This window comes from Pristis pectinata, chromosome 35, assembly GCF_009764475.1.
Source record: "Pristis pectinata isolate sPriPec2 chromosome 35, sPriPec2.1.pri, whole genome shotgun sequence".
NCBI classification, from domain to species: Eukaryota; Metazoa; Chordata; class Chondrichthyes; order Rhinopristiformes; family Pristidae; genus Pristis; species Pristis pectinata.
Genome location: NC_067439.1, coordinates 8,929,723 through 8,944,399, shown reverse-complemented (window position 1 = coordinate 8,944,399; position 14,677 = coordinate 8,929,723). Strand labels below are relative to the sequence as shown.

Below are 14,677 nucleotides of genomic sequence, written 5' to 3'. Positions count from 1 at the left end.
TAAATTAAACCATATTTACAAGAAAGAACACAATTAGAACAAAAAAAAGTCTATTTTAAACCTTTCTTCAGAACTGATAGAAAACAAGCTCGCTTAAATTGTAGAGAAGGTGGTGTTGGAAAAATCAAGGAACGGGTGGAGACCAAGAATAGATAACAGTGGTGTTGGGACAGTTCGACTGAGGATGATTTGTTAGCGCCTGGGGGGCGGGGTCAGCGCTGGGGGGCGGGGTCAGCGCTGGGGGGCGGAGTCAGCGCTTGGGGGGCGGGGTCAGCGCTTGGGGCAGAGTCAGCGCCTGAGGGCGGAGTCAACTCTGGGGGCGGAGTCATCTCCAGCGGCACGTCGTGGCCGTTGTCACCTAACGCCAGCCTGTGGCGGTTCGCAGAGCCGTCTGGGCGCTGCGGGGCATCCTGGGACTTGTAGTTCGGAATATCCTCGCCGTTCCCGGCAGCCTTCGCGCGGCGCGGTGCCATGGCGCCCACAATACAGAGCGCGCAGCGGGACGATGGCCACAGGTAGGCCCGGGGCTCTGGCTTCAGCTTCCAACTTGCTGTCTGAGGGCGGTCACCTGCTTGAGTGGCCGCCCTCCTCTCATCCCCTCTTTAACGCCCCCTCGATCCTCTGGGGTGTAAACCCCCCCCCCCCGATCCTCTGGGGTGTAAACTCCTCCCCTCAGTCCTCTGCGGTGTAACCCACCCCCCTCAGTCCTCTGGGGTGTAAACCCCCACCCCTTCAATCCGCTGGGTTTGCACAACCTCACAACCTGTTGCTTGATTGGGCCTGTGCCCCTCCTCTCCTAACCACCACCACCCCAGTCCTCATTCCTGTTTCTAACTCCACTCCCTTCCATATCCAGGCTCTAATGTATTCTCCTTGTCTGACTTTATTTTCACAACCCACTGCTTTGCTCTCTAATCCTGGCTAAAGCTCCCTCCTGCACCCTTTCCCCCAAAGTCTGCCTCTTTCCCCATCCTTCTATTTCTTAATCCCAGCTGCAACTCTGACCCTAAGTCTGTTCTATGCTTGCTTTCCCTGAATCTTCCTGGCTGTGGTGCCAAGCTTCAATGGTCAATGAGCAGATGGTTGGGCAATGACAAGCTAGTGTTGACATATTATCGCCATGTACTTGGCTGACAATGAAAAGGTGAAGCAGGAATAATAATAATAGACTGGACGGGATGCTTAATGAATAGATCTACAGATAAGCAGAGAGAGTTCAAAAACTATTCGGTGTAGTACAAGTCCTATGTATACAGCCAAGGTGCAGGAGTTCTGGTAGTTAAACAACTGAGACTAAGCACAGAAGGGAGAGATGATGTAAACCTATAAACCATAAGAATTGACTTAAAAATCAAGAAAAACCTGGGGAGATATGGGGAGCATCATGGAGTTATACCACACAGAAACAGGCCCTTCAGCCCAACTTGTCCTGCCAACCAATATATCTACCTAAGCTAGCCCCATTTGCCTGCATTTGGCCCATATCCCTCCTAAACATTTTTTAAATCTGTGTACCTGTCTGAATGTCTTTTAAACATCATAATTGTACCCGCCTTTACAGCTCCCTCTGGCAGCTTGTTCCATATACCCATCACCCTCTTGTGTGGAAATATTTGCCCCTCGGGTCCCTTTAAATCTTTCCCCTCTTACCTTAAATCCATATCCTGTAGTTTGAACTTCCCCAACCCTGGGGAAAAGACTGTGACCATCCAGTTTATCTATGTCCCTCATGATTTTATTTACCTCTATAAGGTCGCCCCTCAGCCTCCTACACTCCAGGGAAAAATGTCCCAACCTCTCCTTGTAACTCAAGCCCTCTAGTCCTAAGATATTATGTGGTGAAAGTGACAAAATGGTGCCATGTATTTAAAAATAACTAACAAATTTATTGAGCTTCAAAACCACACTCAATTCAGGAATTTTGCCCTTGAATTGGAACATTTCCAATGTCGATCCACAAGTTAACAAGGAAGTGAAAAAGATTAGATAAGTTTACACTCCCAGCTGTCGTTGAAAACATTATTAGATCATTATTAGTGACGGTACTGAATGTTTGGCAAAATAAAAGCTGTTCAAGGAGGGCCATTACCTCATGTCAAAGTACCCAAGCTGTTTTTTTTAGGTCATTAGTCTGGTATATAAGGCATTTTTGTGGGTTTTCAGAAGTCATTTTGTATTATTCCACTAAAGACCTGGCAAAAATGGAATTCAGGGTAACTTATTGATATGCATTGTGATCATTGGAAAGTGGTAGAAAGATAGAGAGATCTCATCATTTGCTGAGTTTGACTACTGGTGTTCAGTTTTGTCTGCATTGTGGACTGGCATGAAGGATGCCCAAGCGTGTTGGTGATGCCCAGGTCAGGAAACATAATATCAGAATATGTGTAACTTCCTGAGATCCACTGTCATCTTCATATTTAGTACATTTGACTTTCATATGATGTATAGACTGAAATTTTGCCTTGTACACACATGACAGTTGATTTTTGACAGCGAGTCTTTGTCACAAGTTTCATCCCTTTCATGAATGGTATGTTTGGTAGTCCTCCAGTCCTGTGCCACTATTATATCCAAGTAGGGTTGAATGATTGTAACTAATGTTTCTGCAATTTTTACCCTAACTACATTGCATAGTCTAGGATAAATCAGATCTGGGTTATGTAAGTGCAATACCTTGAGAATTGCTAGCTTTTAAAAAAATCTTGATCTACTTTGATTCTATCCAATTTCACTTCTGCCTCCATCTTTGTTGTGCAGTCCATTGGGATCAGGGATGACTTAATTCCACTTGGGTTTTACGGGTTCTGACTCTCCCATGGCTGGGACAGGAGGTTTAGTTTCTGGGATGGTGCACTACTTCTGCCACTTATGCAGGGCCTCTGTGTGCTCCCCATGCTAGTCTTGAGGTTATAATATCATCCCTTTGAGTAGTTGTGTGTCAGAGATTCCCAAGAGTTGGTGGGGATGTTGCATCTTTTAAAGGAGACTCTGAGCTCATCCTTGAATCTCTTCCCCTGTCCACCTGGTAATCTCTTCCCTTGACAGAGCTTGGAATAGAGTGCCTGTTTTTGGAGTCTGGCACTGGGCACATGAGCAACATGGCCTACCCAATGTGGGCCTGGATGAGGACACTAACATTCGTTCCCTTTTCCATCCAATGAATTCAGCAGACTTTGTGAAGACAGCAATGGTGGTATTTTTCCAATGCCTTGAGATGCCTGCTGTTGGTAATCCAAGTTTCAGAAGCGTATAGGAGGGCAGGGATCATTGGTGCCCGGTAGACCATGAATCTTGTGCTAGGTCTAAAGTCTTGATCTTCAACTACCCTCTTCCTCAATCAGCCAAAGGTTCTATTGGTACATTGTAGGAGGTGGTGACTTTTATCATCCATGTCTACCTTCACTGAAAGATGACTGCCAAGATATGGGAAGTGGTCCACATTTTCCAGGGCCTCATCCTGAATCTTTATTGTGGGAGGTCAGTGTGGTGTAGCAGAGACAGGTTGGCATCTTTGTCTTGTGGATGTTGAGTGTAAGCTCCACCTTCTCCTATGCTTGACTATTGAGGTTTGTCTGGTCTTGGTTCTGGAGTGTAGCTGCCATAGGTGGAAATACTGTTAGGTGTGCATCTGGAGTCGGGGATAGGGGATACGGTCAGGTGTGTGGGCAGAACCAGAGACCAAGAATGGGTTTGGGTACGCTGAGAGGCTTGGGAGTGTGAACAAGAAGTGGTTGAGAAGCCAGGAGGGAGGCCAACGGATAAGGGCTGCACACTTGTGTTTGTGTGCGAGTGAGTGTGTACGTTCTGGGCAGCACCTACAGCAGAGTCTCAGGGTCCTCGCCTCTGAATCTTGGGGTCCTTGCTTTGTGAAACCAATGTGATAGCTGGTGTGCAACAGCTATCCCACATTAAAGAAATCCATGACACTGGCAATTTCCTTTTCCCTAATGAAGATTGATGCAAAGTACCTATTACCTTGACCATGGTTTCTTCTTTCAGGAGATTATTTCATTCTTGATCCCTTTTCGATCCTATGCTCCCAGTGATCATTCTTTCACTACTTAATGTATGTAAACAACTGTTGATTTGTTACCATTAATCTTTTCTCATTGTCTTTCTGCCCCTTGCATGTGCTTTTTCACTGTCCTCTACACTGTCCACATTTTGATTCTCAACTGGCACAGTAGTGTAGCGTAACGCTATTACAGTGCCAGCGACCTGGGTTCAATTCCAGTCATTGTCTGTAAAGAGTTTGTACGTTCTCCCTGTGAATGTGTGAGTTTCTTCCGGATGCTCCAGTTTCCTCCCACATTCCAAAGACATACGGGTTAGGAAGTTATGGGCATGCTATGTTGGCGCCGGAAGCGTGGCGACACTTGCGGGCTGTCCCCAGGACACTCTATGCAAAAAGATGCATTTCACTGTGAGTTTTGATGTACATGTGACGAATAAAGAAATCTTATCTTAACTCTCTTATTAAGCTGTCAGTTGCCATTTTTCAGTTAATCCAGATCTTAAGACAACCAGAGCATGAGCCCCTTTCCCTCTAGTTGATTGGATACAGAATAGACAAATTCTCATCTCCTCTATGATATCCAGCTATTGTTTGTTTACTGTTTTACTTGTCAAACCGATTCCTGTATCTCCACAGGCTCGGATCCCTTTGCAACTTATTGAAACTTACAGTTGAGCACTTGTCCATCACTACTTCTTCCCAAGTGCACTGTTGGATATTCAGCTTGCACCAAATCCTTTCCCTGAACGAGATCCGACATGATATTAGCCTGGAATGTAATGGACCAACAAAGTTTTTTTTTGAACATTACTTTGGTGCTCCATTCCAATTTTGCCACGATCTGTTTAATCTCAGAGGATAACTGCTCCTCTTCTTCCCCCTCTTCCACCCCACATCTCATTACTGGTACTCCAATATTCTTACCTTTACCTGTTATTTGTGGATTTGCTCCACCACCTCAATAATAAGTGGTTGATAACACTTTTCTGCTCCATAACACAAGCTAAATAGATTTTCTCTTTGAATTCTCAAGTCTTACAAGGGCTGTAACAGTCTCTTTCAGAAGCTCTTCTTGCTCTTTGCATTTTGCTTCCATCTCACAACCTCGTATGGCAATGTGCCTGCAGCTCACCAGTTTATTTACCACATGCCATTTACTTTTACACATACACTCTAACCTCATTTTAGTTTGCATTTCTCCTGTCTTATCCATCCTCTTACCTGGTTAGTGCTGTTTGTCTCTCAGTCCTTCATGCACCATATTCCTCCTCTTGGCTTCATCCTGGTTCCCTTCTCGGCAAATCTCTAAGAGCAATTTCTTAAAGTAGGGGGAGGTAGATGATTTTGTAAGACTCCAATTGTAGATTCTTCCTACTTTTAGGATTCAATTTAATCTGACTCTTTTGTGACTGTGACAAACTAATGTCGGTATATTGATTTAAAGCACATCACATTTATTAAGCAGATTTTAGTCTGTTCCTCAAAACCTCAGTGGGTAGCACTCTGAGTGACTGCAGAAGAATTTCCTCCTGCTGTGATCTATTGACTACAGATTCTTTTCCCTTTGGTCATGCTTGTTCTTTTTCCAACTCTTTTTGTGTGCTTCACCCTGAGGACATGCCCTCTATCGCATTGACTGCTGTTTCCATCATAGTAAATAGAATAGACTTGGAGCAACGATCTGCTGGCGGAACTCAGGAGGTTGAGCAGCACCTTTGGGAGGAAAGGAATTGTCGACATTTCAGGTCAAAACCCTGCATCAGGACCATCAACCAAGGAGTCCTGATGCAGGGTTTTGACCCAAAACATCGACAATTCCTTTCCTCCCACAGATGTCGCTCAGCTTGCTGAGTTCCTCCTGCAGATAGTTTGTTGCTGCAGATTCCAGCATCTACAGTCTCTTCTGTCTGCAGAATAGACTTGGAACAGATCTGGGATCTCAAAACTGGGCATGCAAAAAGGTTGCGGTCCACTAGCAGCAACAGAAATGTATTCCAATAAAACCTGTAACCTCATTGTTTGGCACTTTTCTCGCTTTGCCATTGCCATTAAGTCACCTTGGTTCAATGAAAAGTGCAGAAGGACATATCAGAAGGAGCGTCAGGCACAAGTGCAAGTAAGATGTCCTGCAAGTGATGCTGTAGCACAGAACTATGTGCTGCTAAACAGCAAAAACAACATGCAATAGGCAGAGCTCAATGATTCACAACCAAAGGATCAGAACGAAGCTTTGCAGTCTTGCCGCATCTAGTGGTAGGTAATTAAATACTATGGTTCAAAGAGCAGGTCAGAGTGTGGGCATCTTACAATGAGTGACTCATCTACTGATGCACCAAAGCTTATCCACCATCTATAAGGCACAAGTCAGTACTGATGGTATACTCTCTGCTTGTTTGAATGAATGCAACTCCAACAACACTTGGGTAAACTCAACACCATCTAGCTAAAAGCAGCCTGCTCAATTTATCCTTTGTCTTGTGAATGGATAAAGGAGCAGAAGCAGGCCATTCGGCCCATCGAGTCTGCTCTGCCACTTCACCATGAGCTGAACTATTCTTCCATCTAGCCCCAATTCCCGGCCTTTTCCCCACATCCCTTGATACCCTGACAAATTAGATACCTATCAATCTCCTCCTTAAACACCCCCAATGATCGGGCCTCCACAGCTGTATGTGGCAACGAATTCCATAAATCCACGACCCTCTGGCTACAGAAATTTCTCATCATCTCTGTTCTAAATGGGTACCCTCTAATTCTAAGACTGTGCCCTCTTGTCCTGGACTTGCCCACCAAGGGAAACAAATTAGCCACATCTACTCTGTCCAGTCCATTCAACATTCAAAATGTTTCTATGAGGACACCTCTGATTCTTCTGTACTCCAATGAGTACAGTCCAAGAGCCAATGAATGCTCCTCGTATGTAAGCCCTTTCGTTCCGGGAATCATCCTCGTAAACCTTCTCTGAACCTTCTCCAACATCAGTACATCCTTCCTAAGATAAGAGGCCCAAAACTGCACGCAGTATTCCAAATGAGGTCTCACCAGTGCCCCATAGAGCTTCATCAACACATCCTTACTTTTATACGTTATTCCTCTCAAAATGAATGCCAACATAGCATTTGCTTTCCTTGCTGCCGATCCAACCTAGTGGTTAACCTTTAGGGTATCCTGCATGAGGAGCCCCAAGTCCCTTTGCGCTTCCGAATTTTGAATTTGTGTGCCCCATCTAATAAAATCCAATGGTATATTCTGACAATAGATCATCTGGTCTATTGTGCCAACATATCTGAAAAGCTTAATCTCTCCTTAAGCAGCAGATGAATGGAAATGCCACTTCTTGCAGGTTCTCCTTCAAGTTGCACACAATCCTGACTTCTAATACGTAGCCGTTCTATCATTGTCGGATATAAATCCTGGATTTCACAACAATACAATGGAAGTATCTTCACCAGAAGAACTGGCTTAACGCCATCTTCTCAAGGGTATTTGGAGAGGGTCAATAAATTACTGGTCTTCCACTGATGCCCATGTTCTTAAAATCAAACACTGTGGACAGATTGGACCTCATTATAACAAGGATATTGAAACCTTTGATTCAGTGGATTCACCAGGAAAGATCAGGGACGGGAAACTAGTTAGGAGCTTTTTGGTGGAGCTGGAGCTGTTCCTGCTGGAGCAAGAATTGATAAAAAGAGATGGTGGTTGATAAAATCTGTAAAGTTTTGATAAAGTGAATAGGAAGGAAAATGATAGGATTCAGACAGGTTTTCCTCAGTTTCACTCTGCATAAAGTAATTCCTTTGCAGAGCTTTAAAGCTTTGACAGATTGATTTTGTTGTAAAGAATATTGCTACGTTGAAATTACTTAAACATTCGGATCTGGGAAAGATGGAAGGTTGAGTGGTGTGTAGCATCAGTTTCAGATTGGTCCAGCAAACACCGCTGTATGCAAAAGATGGTAGAATTTTGGAGCTTGCTTCCAAAAACAGCAATTGATTATTGGTTGGTAACTTTAAATTTCTGATACATTTTTGTGAACCAAGATTTGGGGGTAAAAGAACATTGAGTTAGGTCTCAAATCAGCCACTATTTCACTGAATGGGAGATTAGACTGGGGGTAGAATCACCTACACCCTGTGCTCCTATAAGTACACTGGTCTGTGTCCAACTCTGAATTCATAATATGCAAATCTGACTAAGTGATAAATTAAGATTGGATGACTATGTCCTGAAGAAGGCATGTAAGTGCCGTCTTTTAATTGGGCATTTTGCTGAGGCAAAGTTGTATGATGGTTGACAAACTGAAGGTTTGTTTTATACTGAAGCTCATTTCTCCTTATCGTTTTGTTTCAGGTCCAATGCACACAGGGCAGCACCTGAGAGGTAAGTGATGTAGTGCAGGCTATAACTTTTTCACTCGGCAAGTACAGGCTGCACACTGAGTGCAATATATTTCTGTATATTATTTTGTTGTTGCCTCCTGCACAACTAATAGGAAAGAATGAACAAAGCTCGCTTCTCAGGAAAGAAGAAAGCTGAAAGGTGACCTGCTGGAAGGTTTCATGATTATGAAAGGGTTTGATCAAATGATTGCAAGATAATAAATCCAGTGAGGAATTCAAAAGAATGTTCTTTACCCAGTAGTTTAGTTGCTGAATATATTCAAGACAGACGTTGATAATTAAGTGCATTGGGATATGGGGTTACTGCAAGAAATTGGCACCGAGGTAAAAGATCAGCCATGACCTATTGAATGGTGGAGCACGTACGAGTGGCTACTTTTGCTTTTTTAATGTTTTTATTAATGTGCAGAGAGAAGTTGAGGCAAATAGCTGGGTAGTTGGATAAACATAAGAAGGAGGAAGGAATCGTAAAACAATTACAGCACAAAAGGAGGTCATTTAGACTTTCATATTGTCCCAGCTCTCCACCAGAGTAACACTCCAGCCATTTCTCCATAGCCATGCAGGATTTTCTCCATCATTATTGAAGGTAAAAATGTCTCTCCACGTCTCCAGGCAATACACTCTAGATACCAACCACAGACTGCACAACAAAGTTCTTCTTCATGTCACTCTTTCCTTCATAGATGTGACCTCTAGTTCTTAATCCCTCTACTGAAGGAAACAATTTCCCACTATTCACTCTGTCTAGACCCCTATGCTTTCATCAAGTTTCCTCTCAGCCTCCTTTTCTCTAAAGAAAACTGTCCCAACCTTTCCTAATTATACTTGTAACTGTAATCCCTTCATCCCAGAAGCCATTCTTGTAAATCTTTAGTAGACCCTCTCTAATGCCTTCACATTCTTCCTAGATGTGGCTACCACAGTTGAATGCAATACACCACTTGAAGCTGGACCAGAGTTTTTAAAAGATTGGGCATATCTTCACTGCTGTTATACTATATGCCTCTCTTGGTAAAGCCTAGAATTGTGCTCACCTTATTAAAGGGTTTCTCAACCTGCCTTGACACTTTCAATGACCTGTGCACACATACCCCTCAAGTCCCTCTGTCTATTCCTCCAGCCATATTAATTTCTGTTGCTAGCTATCACTTATCTTTGCTGTTCACCATATAGATGTACCTCATGTATGGAAACATTACTAAGTCATGCAGACATAAGTTAGGAACAGGATTAGGCCCCTTGAACCTCCATCACTGGTCAATAAGGTGATTCAATCACAATTTTCATGTTCTCTCTAACTATATGGGTATCCCCTGGGTGCTCTGGTTTCCTCCCACATGCCAAAGGTGTGCTGCTAAGTTAATTGTCTGCTGTAAATTATTTCTTAGTGTAATGCAAAAAAAAACAATAAACTGGAAATGTTGTAAATGTAAAATTTTTAAAAAAGTGTTGGAAATACTCAGCAGGTCAGACAACATGTGGAAAGAGAGAAGCCAAGTCAATACTTCGGGGATGTTCTGATGAAAATCATCAACCTGAAATGTTAACTGTTTCTCTCTCCACCAGTGCTGCCTGACCTCAATATATTCAACATTTACTGTTTTTGTGGAGGAGCCATTTTCTGGTATGTTAGTCCAGGCCTTAGTTTGTAGTTCAGTGTCATAAGCTCCATTTTTTTTTTACTCATTCTGTGAAAATGTGTGTGTGCTTAAATTAAGCTTTGATTGATTAATGGATCATGGTTTGTTTATATTGTCGCTCCTTTGTTGGGTTGAGGTTGCGGATATAGGTCCAAGTCTGATGGAGCCAGGACCAGAAGACCCTGACTAAGCAGCCTCGATCCTACTTCTGTGGATCCCAGCTGGAATGCTTGAGGTGCAGGGTGCTGGTGGAAAGTCACAGAACCTTTGGTCTATGTTTGGGTCTGATAGATCAAAGCCAAAGGGGGAAAGCCAAGGATGCATGAGTTTCTGACTGGGGAGGATGGGTTGATGAGTCACTGGCTCTGGGAATTGTTAGGGGTAGGAACTCCTGAGCCACTTGGGGCTATAGTGTTGGCTTTGTTTTTCCCATGACCTGAGTGATACTATTTCTGTTTCTTTCCAGGTCTGGAGTTGTGTGCAGGGTGAAATACTGCAATTCTCTGCCAGATATTCCCTTTGACCCAAAATTTGTGACATATCCATTTGATCCCAACAGGTACAGTAATGGTCGTTTTTGTTATTCTTCAGATTTGCACGTCTCTTTTGTTTCCTCCTTGTCATCTGTGCCCTTCCATCATTCATCAAAGTTGAGGTTTGAATACATCCAGGATGGCAGACAAGGAAGTGAAAATAAAAACAGGCCAACAGAAAAAAAGCAAAGGACTTGATTTTATCTAACTTTGTTGGGTGAGAGGGAAAGCTGCTGTCAGGAAGGAATGTAGGGCAGCAATTGGGGGAAATGGTACTCTAGTGGCACAGGGAACTGAACGTACGCTGTGGTTTGAATTTATGGCAGTGTGAAAGTGGGTGGGGAAGGTACAGATCAAGCTTTGTTTGAGATCACACATGCAGAAATTTGTAGCCAAATGGGTATGGCAATGGGTTTGTAACTGGAGAAGTATGGCCTGACCTGGTGAAGACTCCAGATTGGTGAAATTAAAAAAAAGAGGTGGGGGAGCAAAAGGTGCCCAGATAGGCCAAAGAGGAACTGGGCTTCAATGTAGGAGAATTAAATTATAAAAGGAAAAAACAATGACAGAACACTGGCCACACCTCACTTGAAATACAGGCTGCTTGTGTCACCTATGCTGCCTGTTTTCCCAGGAACCCATTTGTCCTTGGGCAAGGTAAGAAACTGTAGCAGTGTCGACTTGCGTTCTATCAGCACAGAAATTCTCCTAGTGTTCTGGTGAACACTTCTCTCTTAGTCACCAAAGCAAAAATGATTATTTATCATTTTGTCATCTTGCTATGCATGAAATGGCTTCCTTGCTTCTGGAATTAATATGTGAGATGCATGCAAGTGTTTATGAAATGGCATTATTCTTGTAATTGTTAAGCTTTTCCATTAAGCTGTATTTAAATCTATTTTTAGTTTTATTTTTGAAGCACATAGTTTGACTTGGAATTAGGACGGCAGGAGGGGATGGAACACAATTTCAACATGTGCGGATGGAATGAAATTTGGAAGAGTTATCAGTGTGGAGGGTAGTCAGGGACTTCAGCAGAGCTTTGACAGATTCTTGGCAAAATAATGGATGACATTCAGCAAAGAAAGTAAGGTGATGCTTTTTGGTAGGAGGAATGATACAAGATGGTGCAAGCTACAGTTTTATACCGGTTGCAAGGGGTGGTCTTGTGAATGATGGTGCCCTGACATTTGAAGGTGGCAAAGGAGTTAATGAGATCACCAAGGTCATCAGCTTAAGAAGGTGTGGGGAGGGGTTGGTGACAGTGTCCCAGGATATGCAAGATGAAAGGATCATGATCTTGTACAAGAACAAAAGCAACCACAACAATTTTTACAGCTCAGCTTTTTCCTGCTGAGTAGCATAGGAAAAGTATTTTGTTGTTCTGGCCAGGGTGCAATCCTTGGCTGAACACATTTATCCCAAATCCCAGAGTGGTTTTAGGATCAGGAGGTTCAGAGTCGATGTGATTTCTTTTTCTCTGTTCATCAGTTGTGAGAACACTGGCACAAACAAAGGAAACCGTTATATAATATACATTGCTTCTATTGACCTCAGAAAATTGGCTATCATCTGGAAACTGTTCAATGTGATTTGTTCCTTTCATAACTCCTTCAAAGACTCTGCTTCCAGCTTTGCCAGGATAATAATGGAATTCTTCAAGATTCGCATCAGTATGGTAAAACAGAGTTGGGTTCTGGCACTGATATCCTCTGGTTTGTTCGTCCCACAGCCACTATCATCTGCCCTCCAGTTTGCCCTCTAATGATGTCCATTTACACACTGGAACCAATGACAAGCTCTTCAGCCTTCCTTGCCTGAGAGCCAAGACAAGTGTGTGCCAGGTCCTCATCAGGGAATTTCTCTGTGCCAGTAATGCCATGATAGTATTCTGTCACTGAACCATAACTCCAGTAGTTAATGTATGTACTCTCTTATGCTGATGAATTCAGGTTGACTGTTGATTTCAGGAAGACAAATGTCATGGCTCAGGGTGCAGCCTATATCACCAATTAGCATTTCTAATACAGTATTGAAGATTGTTAACAGCTCCATGTTTCTCAGCTCAATAATCACCAGTAATCTGTCACTTGATACGGAGATCAACGTGGGTATTTCAAAACCTGCAGCTACGTTAATGCTGAGCAAGAGAGTCTGGGCCAACAGCAACTTCAACACCAAACTGCAAACCTGGGTCCTAAGTACATTCCTGTTCCAGACCTCACTGCCGTACAGGAGTGCGCTCAGAGCACAACATTGGTAAGCTAGAGGTATGGTGTTCATCGATGCACTCAGTCCATATTCTTGCTCAGCTTGGCCACAACAGCTGCAGGTTTAGCAATGCACAGTTGATTTTGATATCAAACTATAGATCTGTGGTGATTGTAAAGACTTGTATGTGAAGCTGGACAACATCTGCAAAGCATGAGAAAAGGCTTGAAAAGTGAGAAACTGCAGATGCAGATCTGAAATAAAAACAAAATGCTGAAAACACTCATCAGATCAGGCAGCATCTCTTGAAAGGAAAACAAAATTAACATTTCAGGTAGAAGACCCTTCAGAGTGTTTCTAGCATTTTCTCTTTTTATAGAGAAGAGGCTTAACAACTTCCACGTGTTGCCTCAAGCACATCCTAATAAACTCCTGATGGGACACTGTCACTGGTTTAGTGTTTCTGGAACATGCTAATTTTGTCAGCATGTATTCGTTACTAATCTGCAATGCTTATGATGGATGGCTGACAGCCATATTCCTGAGGGGGTGTTGTGAAGTGAACTTTGATGGGTCACAACCTACTTGATGCCCACACCTGTGCTGCAAGGATAATTTTAAGTGAGGTTGAAAGATGGCCATAGACAATTAGAATCTCTGGGGTTTGAGAGAAAGCAGTTCTCAGTAGGATATTGGAAGAAAGGAGGAGAAACGGAAAGCCCAGAGAAAAGAGGTCAGAAACTTTGGATCTTCTCAGCCCATTATCTTCATCTGGAATTAATGCAGCAAATACTGTCAAGTGGCGTTTCTGAGCCAATCAGGCTATGTTCAACATAGAATTGACTACCAATGCACAAGCCATTATTCTGGAAGGCTGCCAGCATTAATTGGTGAGGGTACAGTCCTCCTTGAAGCCAAGAAGGTTAAGAGTAGATTTGATAGAGGCGTTTGCCTTGAAGGGCTTAGGTAGAGTTAACAAGAAGAACTGCTTCTAATGTCTGAAAAATGGACAGGTAGAGGATGCGAGGAGTGGTGAAGATTTGCAATGCTCTGTGATGGTTGGTGGATACAGATTCAGTAGAAGCCTTCAAGAGAGACTTTGTCAGATTCTTGATAGAGGAATGCAATTGCAGCGATATTGGGAAAACGAGAGGGGTAGGAACAACAGGATTACTTGTAGAAGACATCTTGAGCTGACTGTTCTCCAAAAATGTACGATGCTATACCATAATGACACTGAATGTTTTTTTCCAATGTATTTCCCAGGTTTGTACAGTATAAAGCTACCTCTCTTGAAAAACAGCATAAGCACGAACTGTTAACAGAGCCAGACCTAGGAGTGGTGATTGATCTCATCAATCCAGATACCTACAGGATCGATAACAATGGTAAGTCCTAGCTCTGTCTGCAGCCACATGACTTCTGTTGACGGGACTGTGCAACTAATCCCAACTGTGTGCTTGGGCCAAACCCATCTCCATGTCACATCCTTATCCTTGGCAACAGAACTGGGGACAGCTGTTCTACCCTGTTTCAGCTCTGGGTTTTCTGTATTTCTCTTCCCTGCTGCCATGTTAAGACATTTATTTATTAGTCACATGTACATCGAAACACACGGTGAAATGCATCTTTTTGCATTAGCTGCCTCCACATTAGCTGATGTTAATAGTTCTGTCTTCACCCTCATTTGAACCTTGCATCGTTCACCCTTTACTCAAAAAAAAAGCAAAGCCTTATCTGCTCTGTCCTCAAACTACTGCCCTGTTTCCAGTTATAGTTCTTGAATGTGTTGGAATTTCCCAAGTTCATGCCCGTCTTTCCTGGAATTATTTGAAACAGCTATTGTTAAAGTCACCAACGATGTTCTAT

At 43.1% G+C, this 14,677-nt stretch overlaps 1 protein-coding gene across 1 annotated transcript in view; it reads left to right on the top strand.

Annotated features, from left to right (window-relative positions):
• The first annotated feature begins 275 nt into the window (after positions 1-275).
• paf1 (PAF1 homolog, Paf1/RNA polymerase II complex component) overlaps positions 276-14,677 on the top strand; it is a 31,204-nt gene continuing 16,802 nt past the window's right edge. Inside the window, exons 1-4 of the mRNA XM_052044385.1 lie at positions 276-515; positions 8,372-8,401; positions 10,531-10,623; positions 14,075-14,196. Of these exons, the coding sequence (XP_051900345.1) occupies positions 472-515; positions 8,372-8,401; positions 10,531-10,623; positions 14,075-14,196 (289 nt within the window). The 5' untranslated portion in view covers positions 276-471. The remainder of the gene's footprint in view (positions 516-8,371; positions 8,402-10,530; positions 10,624-14,074; positions 14,197-14,677) is intronic.